Raw genomic sequence first — 22,551 nt, forward strand, 5'->3', positions numbered from 1 at the left:
TGTTTAGTTTTCAGCTCACCACAGCCAACAATCTTCAACAGCAAATGAGAGATGGACTGTGTTGCTTCACTTTTGGCAAAAGTAATTTTATTTGCTTTTTTTTTGAGTATTTGCTTTAGAGTCCAAAGCAGCTGACACATGGTCACTCCTGTCCAAAAAGAGCAATGAAAAAACTAGGGCTAGAGGGGTGAAAAGTGGTGATGATTGTAGGGGCCCCACGGCTACGGGGGACCCCGACAATTTCAACTGACTGGCTGAAGCCAGCCCAAGAAGACGCTCAGGACAGTTGATGGGCCATTGCTGTGCGTTGTAACAAAAGTTTTATTGACTCAAGCACAAGATACGAAAGAATTCAACTGAGTTATCGCACGCTGTGTTTGATGCGCACACAGAGACCCACGTCTCACAGACACGTACAAACACTGAACCAAGCTCTCCTTCGCCTGAATGAATAAATATACCTCACCAGTTTAAACATTTAAGCACAAAAAGATGCGAAAACTAAATGCAGCGCACATGCAGACCTTGAACCTTGAACACCAAATGGAGTTTCGCCTCTTGCTTTTCTTGATACAGATGTGTATCATTATATTGGATGCATTCTCTCTTAGTGACTGCGCTTAATTTACTAGCTGCTGTCAGTGTCCTTAATGTTAATCAAAGAATCGAAGGAAGCTCAGCGGGAAGTAGAAAAAGAAAAGGAGAGACAGGGAATCTGTGGTGAATATCACAACACACAGGAAAAACGGGGAGACATGCTGGCTTAACACAACTGTTAATACTGTTATATAGAGTAGAAATCATGTTAATAAAACAAGCATGTCTGGGTCCATTTTTCCACCCTTTATGTTCTTCTGTTGCACATTCTTCACCAATACCTTGTCTCCAACCACAAAAAAAGCTGTGTCCCAATTTATAGGCTACATCCTACAAAGGGCACATTTGAAGGAAGATTGCATCACGGTAATGCGAAGAAGGCTGTCTCAATTCAAAGGCCTGGTTCTACTAAGTGTGCATTTGCAAGCTTATTGCATTACAGCAGCACAACGAAGACCACCCCAATTCACGATGCATTCTCCGAAGACTGCATTCAAAGGCTGATTGCATCATTGTGGTGCGACAAAGGCTGCCACAATTCAAACGCCCCCCCCCCCCACCCATTTTGACGGCAATTGAAGGATACAACAGATGGATCCTTCGCAGTCTACACTTTCCCATAATTCATGGTGCGCCGGTGACAACAGAACTTTTATTCTAACAAAATGTTAACAGTCAGGGGTCTTTCTTAAAAAAATGTAAACCACTGCACAGATTCATTTGTTAGGTGGTTTGAGTGTTACATTTTTGTATGTATTAATTTGATGGCTGAATATGATCATTCCTTTACCGAGGACAAAAACTTGGAGGCTTGGAGGTAAGGCACCCATCTGTAATATTTCCACTAGGACTTCTTGTGTACAATAATTAGCCCTCACCCTAAAACCCACAACAGTCCTTCACTTTTTGTGAAACTTTTTTTTTCAGTCTTTTTTTTTTTTCATGCAGTATATGTCCACAAATGTTTTAGGCAAACTTGATGCTCCAGAAATATGATTTCTGGAGTATTTTGTCCTGCTGTGTTATCCGCATTTAAACTGCATTTTGGAAGTTCAAACTCGGGGCACCATATCAGTCCATTATATGGAGAAAAATGCTGAAAATTTTCCCTCAAAAAACATAATTTCTTTACAGCTGAAGAAAAAAAAAGACATGAACATCTTGGATGGCAAGGGGGTGAGCACATTATTTGTAAATTTTTGTTCTGGAATTGGACTTCTCCTTTAAGATTGCAGCCCTGTCTTTTTTCTCTTCTTTTAGGACAGTTCTGGAGAAAATGGAGCTGCTGGGAAACTTAAAATGAAATGAATACCATTGTGGTTACACTTTATTTTGATAGTCCACTTTAGACACTCTACTAACTATGAGTAACTTTGCAACTACATGTCTACTAACTCTCAGAACAGACTGTTAGGTTAGGTTTAGGGTTAGTAGAATAAGTTGACATATACTTGCAAAGTTTATAAGAGTGTTAGAAGATATTAAGCTGACAGTCTACTAATACTCTAATGACTAGTTGACATGCAGTTGCAAAGTTACTTACTGTTAGTAGAATGTCTAAAGTGGACTATCAAAATAAAGTGTTACCTTGTATTATAAGTTGAAACTTCTAAATAAAAGACAAAAAATAGTTTTGGAAATTTTGGAATTTCTGCAAATCAAGTTATAATTTGTAAACAACAAATTCTTCTATACGTTTTTGTTTGCCTCTAAAAAACATTTGAAAATGAAAACAAATTGTTCTATACTGAAAGTACTTTTTATAACTAATTGCAAATAACTTCAATTCAACATGATTCAATTGATAATACATAAAACAGATTGGGGGGGAAATATGTACACTTTCATTCAGCTGAGCAGGAAGACCCTGGTGGTGCTGCTGGACCTGGACCGTCTGCCACAATGGAGAGCCTGGTACGACCTCTGCCAGTGGGACATCGTCTGGCATTGTCTCCAAAGCGTTTGAGTGCATATTTCCACTGTCTAGCACTGGGACGTTCAGGTTTATCCTGCAGTTCTGATTTACGGAAAGGAGGAAAGGACTAATTGTGTAGAGCTATGACAAAGTAATTGGTGGGAGAAATATTGAGTTACTTAACGTAAGTACTTTCAGTAACTGCTATTAGCGCACTGAGGGGAAAAAAAGTATTTAAAAGTAAAAAACAAACCATTCGGGCAAGTTATTTTAATAACAAATAACATCTATGGCAGCGCGATCGGGAACACCTGATGGCACAATTAGGAAATCATGTTAAGGCTAGACTCGGAGGAACCTTCGAAGGACCCGTCCTTTGTAGGATGCGGCCTTTGAATTGGGATGCAGCTCATGTTGTCCTCCTGCTCTCTTTCCATTGTTCTGTTTGACAGCTTCCATGGTCTCCCTTCTATCACTCAACCCCTCAGAAAGTTGCTCAGTGGCAACCATGGCTTCCACTTTTCCATGACAGATAAATTAAACTTAAATTACTTTGAGTTAAAGTAAAGAAGTATGGGGTCTGACATGTACTCAAGTTAAAAGTACCCATTACTACTAGCTGTTCTAGTGTCACGATGGTAACTGGACCTCACATCATACTGACACATTAATACAAAATAACTTAGATTTAACGCGTGTCTGACGGAGATTTCAGCGTTGTGTTTGGAGTTTACAGTGGTTGACATAAACTGGTTTGTGACTGGACTGAGATGATTTCTGGGGTAACTGAGGAAGATGAAATGGAATCAGATGACTGGAATTTAATAAGTAATAGGAAAGGACAAGAAAAGAGAAAGAGTGGGCAAAATGAAGGGAGGTTGGTAGATAGCCAAACCGATAAAAGGGGATTAGAAGGAAACAGCTTAGATTTAAGACAATAGGGTTGTCAGTAAAAAGATTGTAAGAGAGGAATATAAAGTAATTCTTAAATTCAGAAAGGAGGATGAAAATGTTAATCTAAGTCCAATAGCATTATCCAGAGAGCTGAAGAAAAAGTTAGGAGAAGTGGACACAGCTAAGATTTTGAGAGACGGAAGCCTGTTAGTAATGTGTAAAACAAAAGAATAAAAAATAAAGCACTAAGAATTGATAATGTTTGTAAAAAAGAAAAAAGTGAATGAAAGGAAGGGTGAGAGATGAATGAAACAGGGAGCGATAACAGGCATTCCAATCGAGGAAGATCTAGAAAGACTCAAACAAAGTATTTCTGGAGGTGAAGTGAGTAGAATAAAAAAGGTTTCAGAAAACAATCAATGAGTTTCAGGATTCAGTGTTTTCAGAAAGAGTCAAAATTGGATATATGAGCTTTTAGTGAGGCCATATATTCCTCCCCCTCTCCGCTGTTATAGATGTCAGAGATACGGACATATAGCAGCGGTGTGTAAAGAAAAACAAACATGCCCTAAGTGTGGAGGCGATCATAGAGTTGAAAATTATAAAGAGAATGAACAAGACAAATGCTGTAACTGTGAAGGGCAACATAGGGTAGCTGTGGAAATTGAAGAAGTGAAAGTTGTAAACAACATAAGTTACGCAGAGGCAGTGAAGAAGGTTCAAGAGCAAAGGAGAAGTGATCACTGATCTATATATAATGACTGGATCGTTCATTGCGTTCTAAACTGCCGTTAGGCAGTGAAGCCACCGGAAGTGTTCGATCCGCCATCTTACTATTCCCTACCGGCAGAGAGCACCATTGACTCACAGCTAAACCGCTGACCTAAAATCACCCGATTGTAAGCGTATCAGTCACACAGGACTAGTTTCTATGATATGTGTGTGTAAATTAATTTTTACTTAAAATCTTATTTGCAGTGTTTATCGTCTTTTCGAGCAGGATAAGCGATGTTTGGGAATCGTTCAGGTGGGTGTGTCAGCTGCGCACTTAACGACACAGTTCTGATCAAACAGAAAATATATTTCTTAACGTAAGGAATTATGCAGGAAATAGTAAACATGAACATATATATGTAATTAGTATCTGAAATTGATTCGAATATACAATAAATAATACAATACAAGCCTGTTATATTGCTCTATGTTGTATTGAAATTCAAATCAAAAAAGAAGATTGTACCATGGTGGACAAAAGTATGTGATAATGCAATTAAATCTCGAAATAAAGCTTTTACAGTGTTAAAGAAGAATCAGAGTTTTCAGAATTTTATTGAGTATAAAAGGAAGCAAGCAAATTGTAAGGAGAATCTTAAAAAAAAAAGGACTTCTGGAGGAGGTTTTGTAACAGTGGGAAGGGAAACAGAAATCGGTCAAGTATGGGGAATGATAAAAAGAATGAATGGGATAAAAAGAGAATTTGGGTATCCAATATTAAGGGATGGAGTTACAACAGCTGTAAAAGATGAAGACAAAGCAGAAATGCTGGTGAGAAATTACATAAATCAAAATAACTCATAAATGAAAAAATACATAAATCAGACAATATTAGTGAAGAGGGAAAAAGAGGAAGTGCAGTGGCCGTTTTCTTTGACATAGAGAAAGCGTACGACATGATGTGGAGAGAAGAGCTGTTTATCAAATTATGTAAATTAGGTATCAAAGGTCAAATGTATAGATGGATCAAGGGTTTTTTTATCGGGGAGAGCAATAGAAGTGAGGGTAGGGAACAGTTATTCAGAAAAGTTTGTGGTCGAAAATGGAAAATGCGTCCTTTATTGTTTTCCATTATAATAAAGGATGTATTTGAGGATTTGGATAATGGGCTGGGATTCTCGCTCTTTGCTGATGATGGTGCAATTTGGAAAAGAGGAGGGAATATTGACTTTATTGTTAGGAAATCACAGGAGACTATTGCAAAAGTTGAAGAATGGTCTGATAAATGGGGTTTTAAATTTTCAGTAGAAAGAACAAAGATAATGTTTTTACAAGGAAAAAAATTGGAAATGAGGTAAAACTAAAATGATACAATCAAGAACTGGAAAGAGTGAAACATTTTACGTTTTTAGGGATATGGTTTGATGGAAGAGTTACTTGGGCGGTACAATATAGTGAACAAATGTAAGAAAATAATAAATACAATGAGACGTTTAGTTGGTAGTGAATGGAGGACAGACAGGATGGCATTAAAGGCCATTCATTGGCCATATTATTATTGTTAGATTATGGTTGCGTGGTGTATGAATCAGCAGCAGAGACGTATCTTAGAAAGCTAATATACAGCATTAGGTATTGAGATTATGTACAGGAGCTATAAAAACTACACCAATTACAGCATTACAGGTTGAAATGTTGTTAGAAATGAGAAGGGTACAGTTACCAGTAAATTACTGGGTTAACTGACAAGGCCAGAGTCAAGAGCATCCGACACTAGAAACGTTAAAGCCCTGTTAGGAAAAAGACAGGAGGAAAAATAAAAGTTTGGGTTGGACAGTGATACAGAGAGCAACAGAACAGAACAGAAGTTAAATGTTAGTCCAACTGTTCCACTGCCAGTAATAAAACCTTGGTTACTTTCAGATGCTACAGTAGATTTTACATTGTTAGAACAGAAAAACAAGGGTAAGGAGTGTAATTTATTTAATGTGCAAACAAATATTAAAGAGCACTATAGCAATGTTCAGATCTATACAGATGCATCAAAGAGCTTAGATAATAAGGCAGGAGTAGCGTTTACTGTTCCAGAGTTTCATTTATCAGTGAGGAAAAGGGTCAGTAATGAGTTATCTGTTTATTCCGGGGAAATTATTGCGTTATTATTAGCAATACAGTGGGTAGAAGAGATAAGACCTGTGAAATCAGTTATTAGTTCAGACTCATGTTCGTCATTGGCTAGTTTACAATACAGTCACTCGGAAAGTAGACCAGACATTTTAATGGAAATAATGCAAACAATATACAGAATTCAAATGATGGGGATTACAGTGGTGTTTTTGTGGGTGCCGGCACATATTGGTAATCAAAGAAATGAAGTTGCAGATAAAAAAGCAAAAGAAGCAGTTAAAAGCAACGATATTAACTTAACTGTTATTTTAAGTAAGAATGAAATCAAGAATATTATTAAGAAAAGAACGAAGGAAAGATGGCAAAAACAATGGGATAAGGAGAAAAAAGGTTGATGGTTTTAAAGTATTCAAAGAAAAGTGGGAGAGATGCGGAGTGCAGGGAAAAACAGGAAAGATTAAATAATTATATCAAGGATGAGATTTGGACACACAAGACTAAATAGTACACTTTGTAAAATGGGCAAGGGCAAGAAGAAACCGTGGAACATGTTATAATGTACTGTAAAAAAATATGAGACTGAAAGAAGGATGTATATATATATATATATATATACAGTGTTGGGAATGTTACTTTTGAAATGTAATAGGTTACAGATTACAAGTTACTTGATTTAAAATGTAATAAGTAGTGTAACATTTCAATTACTTTATTAAAGTAATGTAACTTATTACATTTAATTACTTTTTGATTACTTTTCTAAATTTCTAATATTTTCAACTGTTAATCATTTTGAAACATTTAAACCAGGCAGAGTGAACCTTACAGTAGCGCTCAACACTGATTACTGTCAGACTTTCAAAATCCTTTCAAAACACTTGAATTAAGATTATAATAAGTAAGGGAAAACACACATCTTTATTTTGCGATAACAACTGGCTGAATGTACATTATCTCACTTATTACACAGCTGCTTCACAGATTATTTAGATGTTTCATGTCAAAATAATTAGATCTGAGTTGAAATATTTGAACGCAAAGCTTCCATGAAGAAATCAGTTGCTAGCAAATGGTAAGTTCAAACTAGATATTTTAGGGACACAGTACAGTCACACCAGTTTTCTTACACAACATTTCACCACATAAATAATTAAGTAGTAGTACTAGTTTGTTAGTTATCTTATAATCCATTACAGTGTGCAAAAAAATAAATGTAAAAAATGGCAGCAGCTGCGTTTGTATGAAGTGAGTCCACGATACCAGGATGACAGAATTAAGAAATTGTCCACATAATATTGAATTAAGCTTTAATACTTTATTAGCTAACCTAACGCAAAGCTTCCGCCAAGAAAAACTATCAAGAACATAGCACTGACTTAAGTTGCTCCGAATGAGTCTGAGTTATTAGCTTTTACCAGTTGTTATTGGCCACAGCCACACAAATTCAGACTTTTTTTTTTTTTTACTTTTTATGTCTTTTATTGTGATATGACAGTAGAGAGATGACAGGAAAGCACTGTGAGGAGAGAGGGGAGCAGGATCGGCAAATGGGCCTTGAGACGGAAATCAAACTCGGGTCACCGTGAGTGCAGTTGCGCTATATGTCGGCGCTAACCACAAGGCTACTGGCACCGATGCCACAAATTCAGACTTAACAGCTCTTATTTACTTAGAGATCATTGCGAGGTTAAATACAAATTTGAAATCATAACAAGAAATAGTTTAATAGCTATGATACTGGGTTTGAAATCAAATGTTTGCATTATGACAGAAAACACTAGCATCTAACAATGGAAAAAAATAGGAAATAACACGGTTATCAAATAAGCATGTGTCCTATTGTGTGTCCTAAACTCCTGAAACATTGGTGTCTCATTTTAGAGCAGTCAATGCAATTCATGAAAGAAGTCAATTGAATCTGTAAGTGGGGGTGGGTGTGTGAAAAAATTCAGATGTAACCCCCTTTGTAATCACTGGCAGTTTTCAAAAGTAACTGTAATTTAATTACACATTTTTTCTCAGTACCTGTAACTAATTACAATTACATTTATTTTGTAATTAAATTACGTAATTCCGTTACATGTAACTAGTTACTCCCCAACACTGCATATACACACACACACACGCACGCAGGGGAAGGGTGTAAGTCACTTCGATGCACACTCCAAACCAGTTGGTGGCAGAAATACACCATTTTGTTGTTTGTCAACCGCCAATAAAATTTCAAGAAGAAGCAGCAGAAGCAGAAGCGAAACAAATCTGAGGCCAAACAAAGTGGAGTACCGCAATGTGGATTGCAATTGTTCAGCCATGAACGCGCTTTTCGGCTTCGGAGTGTGTTTTGTGCTTCTGGTGAACGTGTCAGCGGGTGAGTTCATGCTGGATGTGTGTGAACAGTCGGTTCCGACGGTGTCACGGGTGTCTCTGTTTACATTGGCTTTAAGAACTTCGTTTTAATCGCGGAGCCGATATTTGGTGTTTCATGTGTCGTTGTAATGTTGTCGCTGTGTCACAAAAACCTTTTACTCTTTTAGTAGGTGTAAGGTTGCGACTATAAAACAAGTATGTATTATATGCACATTTTTCCTAACGAGTCTGCTGCTTTTTAGAGTATGAGAGGCACTTCCGGTTTGGGGAATTTCCACTCAAAAAACACTGAAACAGTTTCAAATGATCGACATCCGCTGTGAATAATCCTTATCTCTCAGTTTGATGTTGAGACATCAGGAGGAAGGGGCTCTGTGGAAAAGGGGTCGTTATGTGGAGAACTGTATGCAGTCTGTGCTAAAGAAGAGGAGTGTTGGGCTGGAGAAGGGGGTTTTCGTTTCTCAGTAGCAAAAACTCAAGGAGTCTGTTTTACAAAAAGAAGAAGAAACCCAACTGTGAATATTAAAACAAGTGTCAGTTGTTAGATTTCAGACGTACGGTTGATATGTCAGTTAAAGACATGGTATAGCATATATATCCCCTGGTGAAAAAAACAGCATATGCTGGTTAGGTATGTTTTGATGCTGGTTTAAGCTGGTCCTTTGCTGGTTTTTGCTGGTCATGTTGCTGGTCAAGGACCAGCATAAACCAGCATCAAAACATACCTACCAGCATATGCTGTTGTTTTTTTCACCAGTGTTACTTTACAGCTTTATATATTATACAGACACTTAATATTTTTTTTTAACTTTGTGGGCCCTGAAGGTTATGAGATGTATCCAAGATACTAGTAAAGTTAAAGGAATGAGTATTATTGCAAAATAACTCATGAAATAGTTATTTGAAGTTAAATCGAGATTTACCATGGACTGACATCTCAACCGTACGGTTGAGTTTTATAAAAAACATAAATTGAAAAAAAAAAGTGCATGAGGCTATTTATTAGATGTCTACTAATAAGAATTTAATGTTAAATAATCTTTTCATTAGCTCCTTTAAGGAGTGAAAGTTGGGTTAAAAGCATATATGTGACCCTGGACCACAAAACCAGTCATAAGGGTCAATTTTTCCAAATTGAGATTTATGCATCATCTGAAAGCTGAATATATAAGCTTTCCACTGATATGATATTGCTATGGTAGAACAATATTCGGCAGAGATACAACTATTTGAAAATCTGGAATCTGAGGGTGCAAAAAATTTAAAATATTGAGAAAATCACCTTTAAATTTGTTCAAATAAAGTTCTTAACATTGCATATTACTAATCAAAAAATAAGTTTTGATATATTTACAGTAGGAATTTTACAAAATATCTTAATGGAATATGATCTTTACTTAATATCCTAATTATTTTTGGCATAAAACAAAAATCGATAATTTTGACCCATACAATGTATTTTTGGCTATTGCTACAAATATACCCCAGTGACTTAAGACTGGTTTTGTGGTCCAGGGTCACATATTGTGCACTGATAAGAGCTGCTATAGATTATGGCAGCATGGTGTACAGCTCTGCATCTAAAACACAGCTTTCTAAAATTGAGATTATCCAGTCACAAGCTTTACGAATATGTTGTGGAGCAATGAGATCATCTCCAATAATAGCATTACAAGTAGAGATGGGTGAAATTCCCCAAGAACTCCGAAGGCTTAAACAAAGGATGAGGTACTGGATAAGCATAAAAGGTCATTTGGATGGTCACCCAAGTTTTGAAGGATTGTTGGAAATACGAATATAAAAAATTAACAAGCTTTGGATGGAATGCTGTTAAGGAGGCTCTGGAGATGGGTCTAAGTGACATCTATGTTGATCCTACTGTAGCTGTATCAGCAATACCTCCATGGCTTTTTCCTGTGCCATCAGTTGATTTTCAGTTACATGAAGAAAAACATAAAGAGGAAACAAGTTTATTTGAAAGTTCAGCAATACAGCAATATATTGATCAAACATATTACAGTGCAGTACAAATATATACAAATCGGGAAAAACAGCAGCAGCAGTTTTTTATTCCCCACTTCAGCATTAAAATATCAAAAAGAATCTCAATCACATTTCTGTGTTTACTGTAGAATTAATAGCAATCATGCTTGCTCTTCAGTGGATAGAAGAAGTACAACCAACTCGATCAGTGATATCGATATCTCTTAATAGCTTGTCTAGTGGAACATCTTTAGCAAAACAAGATTTGATATACGAAGTGATGCAGATTTTATTTAGAGTAAGACAATCTAGACTCATTGTAGACTTCTTGTGGGTTTATATGTCCTTCACACATGGGGGTAAAAGGAAATGAGGAGGCAGATATACTGGCTAAACAGGCTTTAAAACATTTACAAATTAGGTTGAAGTGCCATTAAGTAAAACAGAAGTAAAAGGTATAATAGCAAATGAAATAAGAAAGAAGGAGTGGGATAGTGGAATAAAAGGTAGACATTTGCATCGCATACAAGGAAATGTTGGTGTGGAAAGAAGATGCATTAATATCAAGAATGTGTACTGAACATTGTTCGTTAAAAAAAGCACTGCATAGAATAGGGAAGCATGAAACTGGAAATTTCAAAAAATGTGATCAAGCAGAAACAGCAGGACGTGTACTCATTAATTGTGAGCGACATGAAAGAGCAAGATTTAAATGAATTCAAGTTCTAAGTTCTTTGGTAATAAATAATTTGGCACTTCCGATTTTACTGTGAAATGGACAAACACAATCTACAATTTATAATGAATTATGAGTGATTAACAGAATTTAGGGTTAAGTTAGATTGTTTTTATTTGTTTGTTTTATTTTGTTTTAAGTTCTTGTTTCAAGCTTCCCTACTATTATGTGCTTCGCACTCTTTTCCAGTAGGTGGTGGGAATGCACCTTTTCAGTCGGTCTGCCGACCACCAATAAACTCTAGAAGAAGAGGAAGACATTAAGAGAATGATGTAACCCTTGGTATTTGAATGTGACGTGCGTCGCTGCATTGTTTGCCTGATTGTTTTCTCTTTTGCTTTGTATTCTGCTCTAACAAAACCGTCAACATATACTGTGCCTTAGTGATTTGATTAATGATCAATCCCATGAATATTTCACTTAATGCACAGAACAATTTCTCTGTATTCTCTGTATTTAGTCTCTTTTCTGGTTTGTTTTCACGGAGATGCTTTAAAATGTCATTTTCTTTCACTTCTGATCCCTGTTAGCACTATTTACTGGAATGTTTCTAAAGCAGATGTAGGGCTCGCCAAATTTAAAAATCCCTGGTAGCCCTTGGGATAGGCACTCTTCACATTTTGGTAGCCAAATGTAACTAGCCCACATAAAAAAGACCATTTATATATAAATATGTGTGTGTATGCTGTCTGTGTGTGTCCAACAGGATTTGGAGATCTGAGGCGTCCTGAGAACGTCCGCATCGACTCGCTCAACACCCGTTATGTGCTGCGGTGGGACTGGCCTCACGAGACGGCCGCCAACCAGACCGTCACCTTCACTGCGCAGTATATAGCGTAAGAGCCTTCATATGTGTTTGCTTAGTGCATGTGACCCATGTGTTCATGAAGGAATGAAAGGTAGTACCACAAATAAAGGTAGTTTGTACAGGTCATAAGAGATTTAGCACAGGATCACAGTCTAAAGTGTGACACAACACCACCGCAGCTCATAGCAGTGTCTCTGATCGTGGAAATGCTTCTTAAGGTCTGCTTTATATTTCATTTAAAAACACCAAGGAAAAAAATCTGCTGAATTATATTTAGCATGAAGAAAATTAGGCCTTCACACTTTTGGAAAATCAACAGACTTCTAACAGAATTTCTGATCTCCCATTTTTTTTTTATTGCAGACATGAGTGAACGAAAATCAGCATAAATTAAAGGCAGTACAACGAATATCACCAGAGCATTACTGATGTAGTAATGTATATCAGTTTTGCTTTACAGCTGTTAGAAATGAGGGAGAAATGTGTTTGTGCTCAGGCTTAATTGACAACAGATGAAGCCAAAGCACAGCACGTATTCACCTTAGTCTATATAAAGCACAAGTACATATGCAAATCTTCATGCTGACAGATGTAAGTAATCAGATGGTGCATATAAACTATATGACTGATTAGTGTGTCTTACTGTATAGTAGGGAATTAGGACGGGGCTTGACAGACACAGAAGCGAGTAAATCTTAGGACATCCATGTAAAAAAAAGAGGGGTGACGTGAATGCTAAACGAAAGACGTTCAGTTGTTTCTCTCATCTGTCCAGGATTAGATAATCAACTGAACTGATTGTTTTGTTGTGGTTCCTGCAGCCCCAAACCACCTTTGTCTGACGCCCTCGTTTCAGGTCTCTGTGTGTCTGCTGATGAGCTGAATCAGGTGTTTGATGAGGGAGACGGCGCTTCAGAAACAGGCTTAGGCAGCAATGCTTTACTGACAGATCAAGTGCGCTCACCTCGCCCTTTTCTCCAACAGGGAGTTTCGCTCGCGGAGGGCCAAGCATGACGAGGACTGGACATCGGTGTGTGTCAATGTTTTAGAGCATCGCTGTGATTTCACTGGAGCTGAAATGATGTACTGGGGCTTGTATCTGCTGCGCGTGCGGGCCAACACGTCACGGCAGTCCTCCGGCTGGGTCCAGATCAGATTCTGTCCTGATAAACATGGTGATCCAGCTTTCTGTCTGTCTGTTTGTTCCTGGGGTTGGCTTTTGATTCTGCTTTGTTAACCCCGGATCTTTTCCTCTTCTCTCAGCTGGTTTAGGTCCTCCGTCCAGCGTGAAGCTGAACACTGTTGGAGGAGATCTAGAGATCATCATCCGCGACCCTCTGAGCAGCAATAACGAGTCCATGAAAACTCTGCTGGACGACAAGCTGAGCTACCTCATCCAGTACTGGAGGCGCTCTGAAGATCCTCAGGTATCTGTGCTCTCGCACAGGTTTCCAGCAGTGGCTGCGTGTGGATGCTGTCTGAAATGATTAAATGTAGATAATGAAAGTGGCACCTGCTGAGGAATAGTAGAAGCTATGAACACAGTGGCATTTCTGAGACAGAAACTGAAGAAATCTTAAAATGTAACATGACCACATCTTGTAGAAAGTTGTTTGTTTTTGATCTCAGACCAGATTCTTCTGTCTCCGAGTGCCTACAGAGTTCTTACAGGGCTCCAATAGTCTGTGAACATGTGGGAACTTTTCCTTTTTAAAGCTCTAAATAAAATGTTGGGATTGTAAAAGATGTAAAATGTTTCTAATATTGAATATTTCATTTAACTTGTTAAATTGGTTGACCGTAGTGTAGCATGATTTGAAGAGTCCAGTCGTGCTGCTGAGTCAGCAGAGAGCTTGAGTGTTTCCTCATTGAACCTGCCATAGCACGATACCTGTTTGCTGATCAGCAGTCTCAATCTAGGCTAACGTTCATTTATACATTTCATCTGGAATAATAAGTGCAGTGAAGGTGTAGTGCATTGTTATTTCAGAATACCTGATGCATTTATTCGTGTTAACAGATCTTCTTCTTTTACAGCCATAACTAGTGTTTACATGCAGTGTGTTAGTGGCAATGCTGATCTGACATCATTTCCTGCTCTGACTGTCCCTGCAGGCGGCTACATTCCTGCCAACAAAGAACAATGTGGTGACGGTGACTAAGCTGGACAGACAGACGTGGTACTGTGTGAGAGTTCAGAGCTGCTACAACTTCTACAACAAGAGCAGTGTCTTCAGCGACACACACTGCGCACGCACTGGAGGTCAGCATCTCCGTCACACATACACAGGGCTCTACGCTTACTTTTCTTTTTAGGAGAAAATGTAAAAAAAAAAAAAAAAAAAAAAATTAGGAGCACAGTCAAAATTTCAGGAGCACCTTCTAATCAATAATCAAAAAATCAAATATTTGTCCTTTCCATTACTAGGTGAAATTTGATTCCTTAAAAGTGATTTACAGGGGAATTTTGTTTTTACCTTTGTAATTGTATTTTTTAAAACTTTATGAACAGTATGTTTATAGTATTTTATAGTATTTTAAGTTATATTTTATAAACAAACAGAATAAGAACAAGTAGAATAAGTTACCAATCAAATGAAATCAGTATTAACAAAAAAATTTCGAAGAACACAAAAGTGTCTTGTAGGTGTATTTTCATGTTTAATGAGGCCCAGAGGTGGCATGAGCACAATCAAGTTCATAAATTCATGTTGAGATTAATGTTTTAAATATAAAAATTTGAATACAGAAATTTTACATGATTTAAATAACCGTAAAGATACCGTAAAAATGAAACTAAAACTGCCAGTAGGTGGCAGCGTCGCTGATTTTCATTCATTCGATTCGTTCGAACGGCTGATTCATTCAGGAATAAAACAGCTGACTGTCTTTATGAGTGGGAAATTGAATCATTGATTCGTATAAAAACGCTGGTTCATTCATAAACGAAACACTGCTGTGAGTGGAGACTGAATAGAGATGCACAGAGGCTCAGTTGTGACTTGTTTCGAACTATTTTTGATGTCGAAATAGAGCAAAATCAGGCAATAGTGTAATAGTCAGAAAATGTAAGTCACTTAATATGAACTTGTTTATTTAACTGTTGTATTAAATCAATATCTTATTTACAAACTCCCTTAAAATCATTAAAATCTTAGTTCATTGCGATCTCACAAAGTTCCATTATAATCACAGAAGCTCACCGCTGCAAAAACACACAGAAGCCTTTGAAGCTCCCCTCAGCGCAAACACAGATATGCTGATCGGGTCAGTCGCACTGCTGCTCCTAAATATTTTTTCATAGTCGCACGCAGTAGTTTGGAGTTGCAAATGCGACTGAAATGGTCGCACTGTAGAGCCCTGACACACACACTGAGTTCAGGCTGCTGATACACACATGCTTTCCAGCGAAGACACTTAACGGTTGTCAGACAGCATTTCATGTCTGATAACAGACTGAACGTGTCTCTATGTGTGAACTTAACTTCATGCTTCAGTAGTTAACAATGTTGTACAGACAGTAGTAAGGTGAGAGGAGACGGAGGTGAAACTATTACTCCTTTAACTGTTTTTCAGGAGAAAAAAGAAAAAAAAACAGTGCTCCAGTGACAGTCCATTCCTAGAACAAAAATTGACAATGTACTCACCCCCTTGTCATCCAAGATGTTCATGTCTTTCTTTCTTCAGTCATAAAGAAATTATGTGTTTTGAGGGAAACATTTCACCATTTTTCTCCATATAATGGACTGATGTGGTGCCCCGAGTTTGAACTTCCAAAATGCAGTTTAAATGAGGCTTCAAACGATCCCAAATATGGTTGTAAACGATCCCAGCTGAGGAAGAAGGGTCTTATCTAGTGAAACCAGAGATGGTAAAAGTACACACATCCTTCACTCAAGTAGAAGTACAGATACTCATGTTTAAAAATACTCTGGTAAAAGTACTGACTACACTTTTTTTTACTCAAGTTAAAGTAAAGAAGTGAAAAGTACCCATTACTACTACCTGTTTTAGTGTCACGCTGGTAACTGGCCCTCACGTCATATTGACACATTAATACAAAATAACATTTAACTTTTGTTAGCTAATGAATGTATCAAGGCTGAACAACCACCATGTAGAACAGGGCTGGACTTCCGGAAATCTGACACTCATCCAGACCATCCCATACACCCACAACAAATTCTGAAACTGCAGAAAACACTATTTGTTTTGTATGGCCATCACATTTAAATAAATGTTTAAAACCTTATGCTGGGACCATGCAAATTATGAAAAAGGCTCTCACTTGAACTGCACCTTCATTTCCATTTTCCCTTTCAGTCTCTTCATTTTCCATGATATCTCTTTGCATCTCACTCTGTGTGTGTTTGCTTTTTTCACTAATATTATTGTACCTGTCACTTTTCCCATCAGCCATTTACTGTTATGAGCAGAACTGTCTCCACCTTCTTGCAAAACAAGCACCTCATTATATTCTATTTGCAGTAACAATTTTATTTACATTCAGTTTAAAGTATCACGTTATGGTGTGTGGTGTACCAGGTGTTGTTGTTTTGTCTTAAAATGGCTTAAATACTATAGGTTTAAGAAAACTATATTTTCTAATTTGCCTAAATGTCACAATTAGTACAATAATGATTACATCATGACAATATCTTTACAGAAAAATCCTAATACTCAACATGTTATTGCATTATCATGAGTCATATTTTTTTCTCTTCTTCTTACCAAAGTTAACCATGGTTTATTACAGTAAAAGCATAGTAACTATATATATTTTTTTTGTCAGATTGATTACAGTCTTTTAATTTAACTACAACCATGATTTTCTACAAGTTTATCTCATGGTTAGACTATGGTTAGCAAAACCATGGTTCATTTGTGATTACCATGGTTTAACTATAGTAACCATGGATTTTGGTTTTAGTTTTCGTAAGGTTTGTGCTGTTATCTGCCCTATAGCTCCCGCTTAACATATTACAAAACAATGTTTTATAACATTTGTTTGCTAAATTACTACTGTAACTTTACAGTAGATAATAATGATGTCCTTTAGTATAGAGTATTTTGAGTGATGATAGTAATTTAGTTTAGTTTTGTTTATAGTACTACTACTGTAATTTTGTCTTTGCTTACTTAGTTAAGCATTAAACCGCTAGCAACTCTTAGCAGCCTGTTTACAATGAAACTGACCTGCACTTGAAGTCCTGAACAGGTCAGTAGTTTTGCCTCTATGATCCACCCGGCGCTTCCACTCCGTTCTCGAGTGTCTTGCAGTGAATCTGCTAGAAACTGTTTGGCGGAGACACGGAGCGCGCGCGACTAACTGATTCACGATTTAGAGATTTGTTATTGAATGGTGATGATCCACCAAATGCTGATTAAAACTAAAGTAACAAGCCTGGTTTGAAAGTGTAAGAAGTAAAAAAGTACAGATATTTGTGTAAAAAATGTAAGGAGTAAAAGTAAAAAGTAGTCAGAAAAATAAATAGTGAAGTAAAGTACTGATACCAGAAAAATCTACTTAAGTACAATAACGACGTATTTGTACTTACTTTCATTAAAAAAAAATATATATACAATTTAAATGCTTTTTAATCTCAAACGCTCGCCTTGTCTTGCTCTCCCTGAACTCTGTGTATTCTGACTCAAGACAGTTAGGGTATGTCGAAAAACTCCAATTGTATTTTCTCCCTCAACTTCAAAAATCATTTCAAAATCATCCTACATCGCTGCAGAAGAACAGACCCAGTGTTTGCAAAGTGAACATGCAAAGAAGATCAAACACCCTTAACAAAAAAGGTAAAACAGTGATATAAGACGATTTTGAAGTTGAGGGAGAACATGAGATGGGAGTTTTTCGGCATACACTAACCCTAACCATACGCTAGAGTTCAGGCAGAGTAAGACAATATGAGCATTTGAGATTAAAAAGTATTTAAATTGTATTATTTTTATGAAATCAACCGATTGTTTTGTTAGATAAAACCTTTCTTCCTCAGCTGGGATCGTTTACAACTGCATTTGTGATCGTTTGAAGCCGCATTTAAACAGTTTTTTGGAAGTTCAAAATCAGGGCACCATATCAGTCCACTATATGGAGAAAAATGCTGAAATGTTTTCTTCAAAAAACATAATTTCATTGCGACTGAAGAAAGAAAGACATGAACATCTTGGACGACAATGGGGTGAGTACATTATCTGTACATTTTTGTTGTGGAAGTGGACTTCTGCTTTAACCTCAGACATCTGGCACTCTAACTAGTAAAGGCTACCGTTTTGGGAAAATGATTAATTTAATAAATATTATAACTCATACCTATAAGTTCTTAATCAGTTAATCACATCCAAAATATAAGTTTGTGTTTACATAATGTATATGTACGTGTACTGTGTCTATTTATGTATTTATAAATACACACACATACATGTGTACTTTTGAAAAATATTTATATGTATGTATAATTATATTTAAATGCATATAATATATACATATAATCTAAATAACTGTAACTTTTTTTTTTTAAATACCATGGTCTGTCTGAATACTGGATTCTGATTGGCTGGCGGGTGTGCATTGAAACAGTGTAATGCACAGGTAGTTCCAAGTCAGTTTAATTCCCCCTCTATATTAGTGTGCTGCTTTAATTGATGCACAATAACCAACACATATCATTCACACTCAAACACACACACACACACACACACACAGATCGTAGATCACACAGAGGTCGTAGATTGCGCATGCAGAAACTTGTCAACACTGTCCCGTGACTTTTATTACTAGAATAGCCCAGATACTAGATCGCTACATTATATTCCTCAGTAACGAGGTGGTAAATTTGCTTTTTTGAAGCAACACGGCTTCATTGTTGGTAGAGAGACGCAATTTTTGAAATAAATGCTGTAATTTATTCAAATAAATGTGATTTTAACACATCTCTATGTTTGATTTGAAGCGGGCAGAATGCTAGAGCTAACGAGCTGAACTGACGAAAATAACATTTTCGTTTTAACCCGTCCAGTGAAATATTGCACTGCAAACATTATTAACTGCTTCAACTTGTCAATGCTGGCAAATGACCATGGTATAAGCAGGATAATGCACGGCTAGCTTTGCATTACACATTTTTAATGCAGTTCGTGGAGGTTTTTGGCTTTCACGTTGTGCATTAAATTAGTTTCATGCCCAGGTAGCCGTGCATTATCCCTTACATTTACATCCATGTGTAAAATAAATATACACAGCACATATATTATGTAAACACAAACTTTATTTTGGATGTGATTAATCATTTGCCAGGCCTAATAACCTACAGCATTCATAACCTCATGTATGGACGATGTTACATGAGTCAGTGCTCACGATGACACGTGAATCTTCCGTCAGACGAATGAGTGACATACAGTGACATTACGACTGAACGCTGTGTGTGATTTCAGGTCAGATGCCGTACTGGCGGATTTTCCTGTACTTCCTGATTTCTCTGCTGCTGTGCTTCCTGCTGGTGCTGCTGCTGTTCTTCTGCTTTTACAAGATGTCTGTGCTCTTGAAGAACACCTTCTGGCCAGCCATTCAACTCCCGGATCACATTCAGGAGGTACTGAACATTCATACTCTATTTCTTGCTTCAAATTCATCTGATATCGATAAGGTTGTAGCTACAGTTGATGCGTACATTCAGTTGCATCTAATGATTGATCTGAAGTCAGTTTCTACATTGTAGTAGTTATGCGTAGGTGAACTGTTTGTCAGAATACATTCATTATTTAACATTAACCTAGATAAATGTGTGCTGTCATGTGCATATCCAAGCGTTTGTGTAGAGTCCAATTAACAGTAGACCCAAGGAGGGAGTGAGTAAATGATCATGGCTGGATGAAAACCAGGTGTAAACAGAGCCTTGTTCTTGGTTTGGTAATCTACAAACAAGACTGACTTCTCTCTCTCTCTCTCTCTTCAGCTGTGGTTAAGTGACTCAGAGAAGCCGCAGCTGCTGGCTCCCGAGTCTCGGGAGTCTGTGTGTGAGCCGCTGGTCATGGTCCGTGCTGTGCTGGACGCCGAGGAGGTGGACGAGCAGAGCTCGAACGCCGAGGATCAGGACTCCAGCACGCACGGCCGACACGGCAGCGGAGACTCGGGCGTTTACTCCGCAGAGGAGGACTCCGGTCGCAGATCCACCTCACACGCTGACCTACAGATGAGCGTCACCAAGCACAGAGGAGAGCTGCATGATGGGACGCTGCAGCAGCTCTGCGCTTGAAACCGTCAACGGATGTCAGACGCACGTGACTGTGGCTTTTTGCAGCTTTGCCTTTCTCTCTTTAAACATCTGTCAGCTTATTGTACATGCAGAGACTGCAGCACCTTAGTGAGTGTTATAACATTTGAGCCATATTTGTCATTTCTGTATGCTGTCATGCAGATTTCTTATGATTCTTATAGAATCTTAATTCATTATTGTCACTTGATGACTTTTTTTTGTTGGCTTTAACAACAACGTTTAAAAAGAAAATGAACTGTGATTCGTTAGTGTGACTGTTTTCTCATTCATCTCCAGTGTCAAATTAAAATGACCTCTATCCTATGTAAATGACTTGTCTTTAAATGGTTGTATTTCCAGTCTTTAGCCCTATTAAGTTATGCTCATGTTTGTGTGCTGTATTCGCACATACAGTATATATGTGTGTGTGTGTGTGTGTGTGTGTGTGTGTGTACATATACACATATATATATATATTATAGATGGGACGATAAGTCATTGCAACACGAATCAAGAAATGATTCAGCATCGATTCGAGATTTTCCGAAGACATCGCGATTCTTTCTCATATCGATTCTGAGCTTAGTTTTGAACAGCAGACGGCACCGTTTGCTTTAGAAACATCTGTGCTCTGTAAATGTGAGCCACAGAGTTTGAGCACATTGCTATTATTCATTTATTTATTTATTGGCATCACCTTGTGGAAGTTTGATGCAAGGACAAAAATCCCACTGATAGCTGTAAACTGTTTTCTCAGTGGTTGTTCAGGCTCTTAGGTTAAAGCGTAACCAGGAAATTACTCTCCATGCAGAAATTGCTCCTTTCCTTGTTTCTTTCATGTTGTGCCTTGAAAAGGCCCTCAACTTTATTCTTAATTCTATTAGCTGTCTGTAAAGTTTTGCGTAAATGGAACTTGAATCGGTGGCAGAATATTTGACAATGTGTAGTGTTGGTGTGTCTCCAGGAACAAGGATGGGAAACACTGCTAAATGGCTTTGTTTTGCTAATTATAAAGGCTTGTACAGCTGTGTTCACTGAAGCTTTGATCAGCCATGCATGTTAGGCTGGCCGCACACTAGAAGATTTTAAGGCTGATTTGCACCCTCAAACAATCGGGGTATGTGGCCTGATTCAAGGCTTGTCGCAAATGATTTTTTGTCAAAAAAGAAAAAAAATCCCTTATTGTGTGGTGTCATTACGATGTGGTGCCCAATCGAGACTGAGCGTCCCCAAAGTCAAATCTGACGCGATGCCCACAATAGCCAATGAGAGCAACCAAGCGTCGGATTTTGTAAGCTTATATAGCTGAAACTTGGCAGCCACAAACACAAACATGCTATGAAAGCAGAATGCTGAGAAAGAACATCACCCAAATAATTTTTTTATACTTTGTTTTTTTTACTGTGAAACAGAACGAATGCTAGAAGAGCCAGCTGACAACGTCGATTGTTCTCCATTTGTTTGCCTTCTCTAGTCACGTTTGATCTCGTGAGATCGTGTGTCACTGTGAAATCGTTCCTACAATCAACAAGTGTGTGGTCTAATCATCTAGTGTGCGCATTCAGAGGATTATAAGGCTGAAAATCGGTTGAAACGGTCTTCATGTCTGTGGTCTCTCACGGTTTTAAAATCGGTTAAGATTTGAATGCTTGTAAGTAATAATTAACATTTTCAAGTCCATTCATTATTTGTGGCTCGCAAGTCTCAATACAAATAAAATAAAATGGAGCATAAAAATGTGTTTTTGTCTCATTAATGTCTTATAATTCACACGGTTGTTTCCCAGTGTTTCCCCTTGTTCCCTTAGTTTTTCAAAAAGTTTTCCACATGGCCTTACATTCTGTCATTGTGCTCCACCCCCCAACGGTTGCTTCAGTATGCTGGCACTCCTGGTGGGCCCCTTTTCTGGCTTACAGGGCATTGGGAAGGTTACGTAATGAACTTCATTGTTCTGACACGCTTGCCTGCCAACATTTGTACCTCAATGACGTAATGCAGTTCAGGTTGTGGTGTTTTCCGTAGGGACCCCCATAAACGTGACTGACTGATAGGGAACGTCTCAGTTACGTATTTAACCCTTCTCTGAAGGAGGAAATGGAGACATTACATCCCTCATGCCACAATCTTGAACTGCGCTGAATGC

At 37.7% G+C, this 22,551-nt stretch overlaps 1 protein-coding gene and 1 long non-coding RNA gene across 3 annotated transcripts; one reads left to right on the forward strand and one right to left on the reverse strand.

Annotated features, from left to right (window-relative positions):
• The first annotated feature begins 8,432 nt into the window (after window positions 1-8,432).
• Window positions 8,433-22,177, forward strand: il10rb (interleukin 10 receptor, beta). Its single transcript, XM_051118863.1, has 7 exons — window positions 8,433-8,615; window positions 12,040-12,169; window positions 13,126-13,316; window positions 13,405-13,568; window positions 14,257-14,404; window positions 19,588-19,745; window positions 20,109-22,177. Exons 1-7 carry the CDS (start codon window positions 8,558-8,560, stop codon window positions 20,406-20,408), a joined length of 1,149 nt encoding a protein of 382 aa, XP_050974820.1. The 5' UTR covers window positions 8,433-8,557; the 3' UTR covers window positions 20,409-22,177.
• On the reverse strand, window positions 13,472-16,353 carry LOC127170693 (uncharacterized). 2 transcript variants are annotated; one of them, XR_007828395.1, is made up of 3 exons: window positions 16,147-16,353; window positions 15,789-15,974; window positions 13,472-13,619 (listed from the first exon to the last, which is right to left on the reverse strand). It is a non-coding gene; the product is annotated as an uncharacterized LOC127170693 (long non-coding RNA). The 2 variants fall into 2 exon arrangements; XR_007828394.1 differs by having other exon boundaries at window positions 15,789-15,994.
• Window positions 22,178-22,551: the final 374 nt, after the last annotated feature.

Source organism: Labeo rohita, chromosome 9 (assembly GCF_022985175.1).
Source record: "Labeo rohita strain BAU-BD-2019 chromosome 9, IGBB_LRoh.1.0, whole genome shotgun sequence".
Lineage (NCBI taxonomy): Eukaryota > Metazoa > Chordata > Actinopteri > Cypriniformes > Cyprinidae > Labeo > Labeo rohita.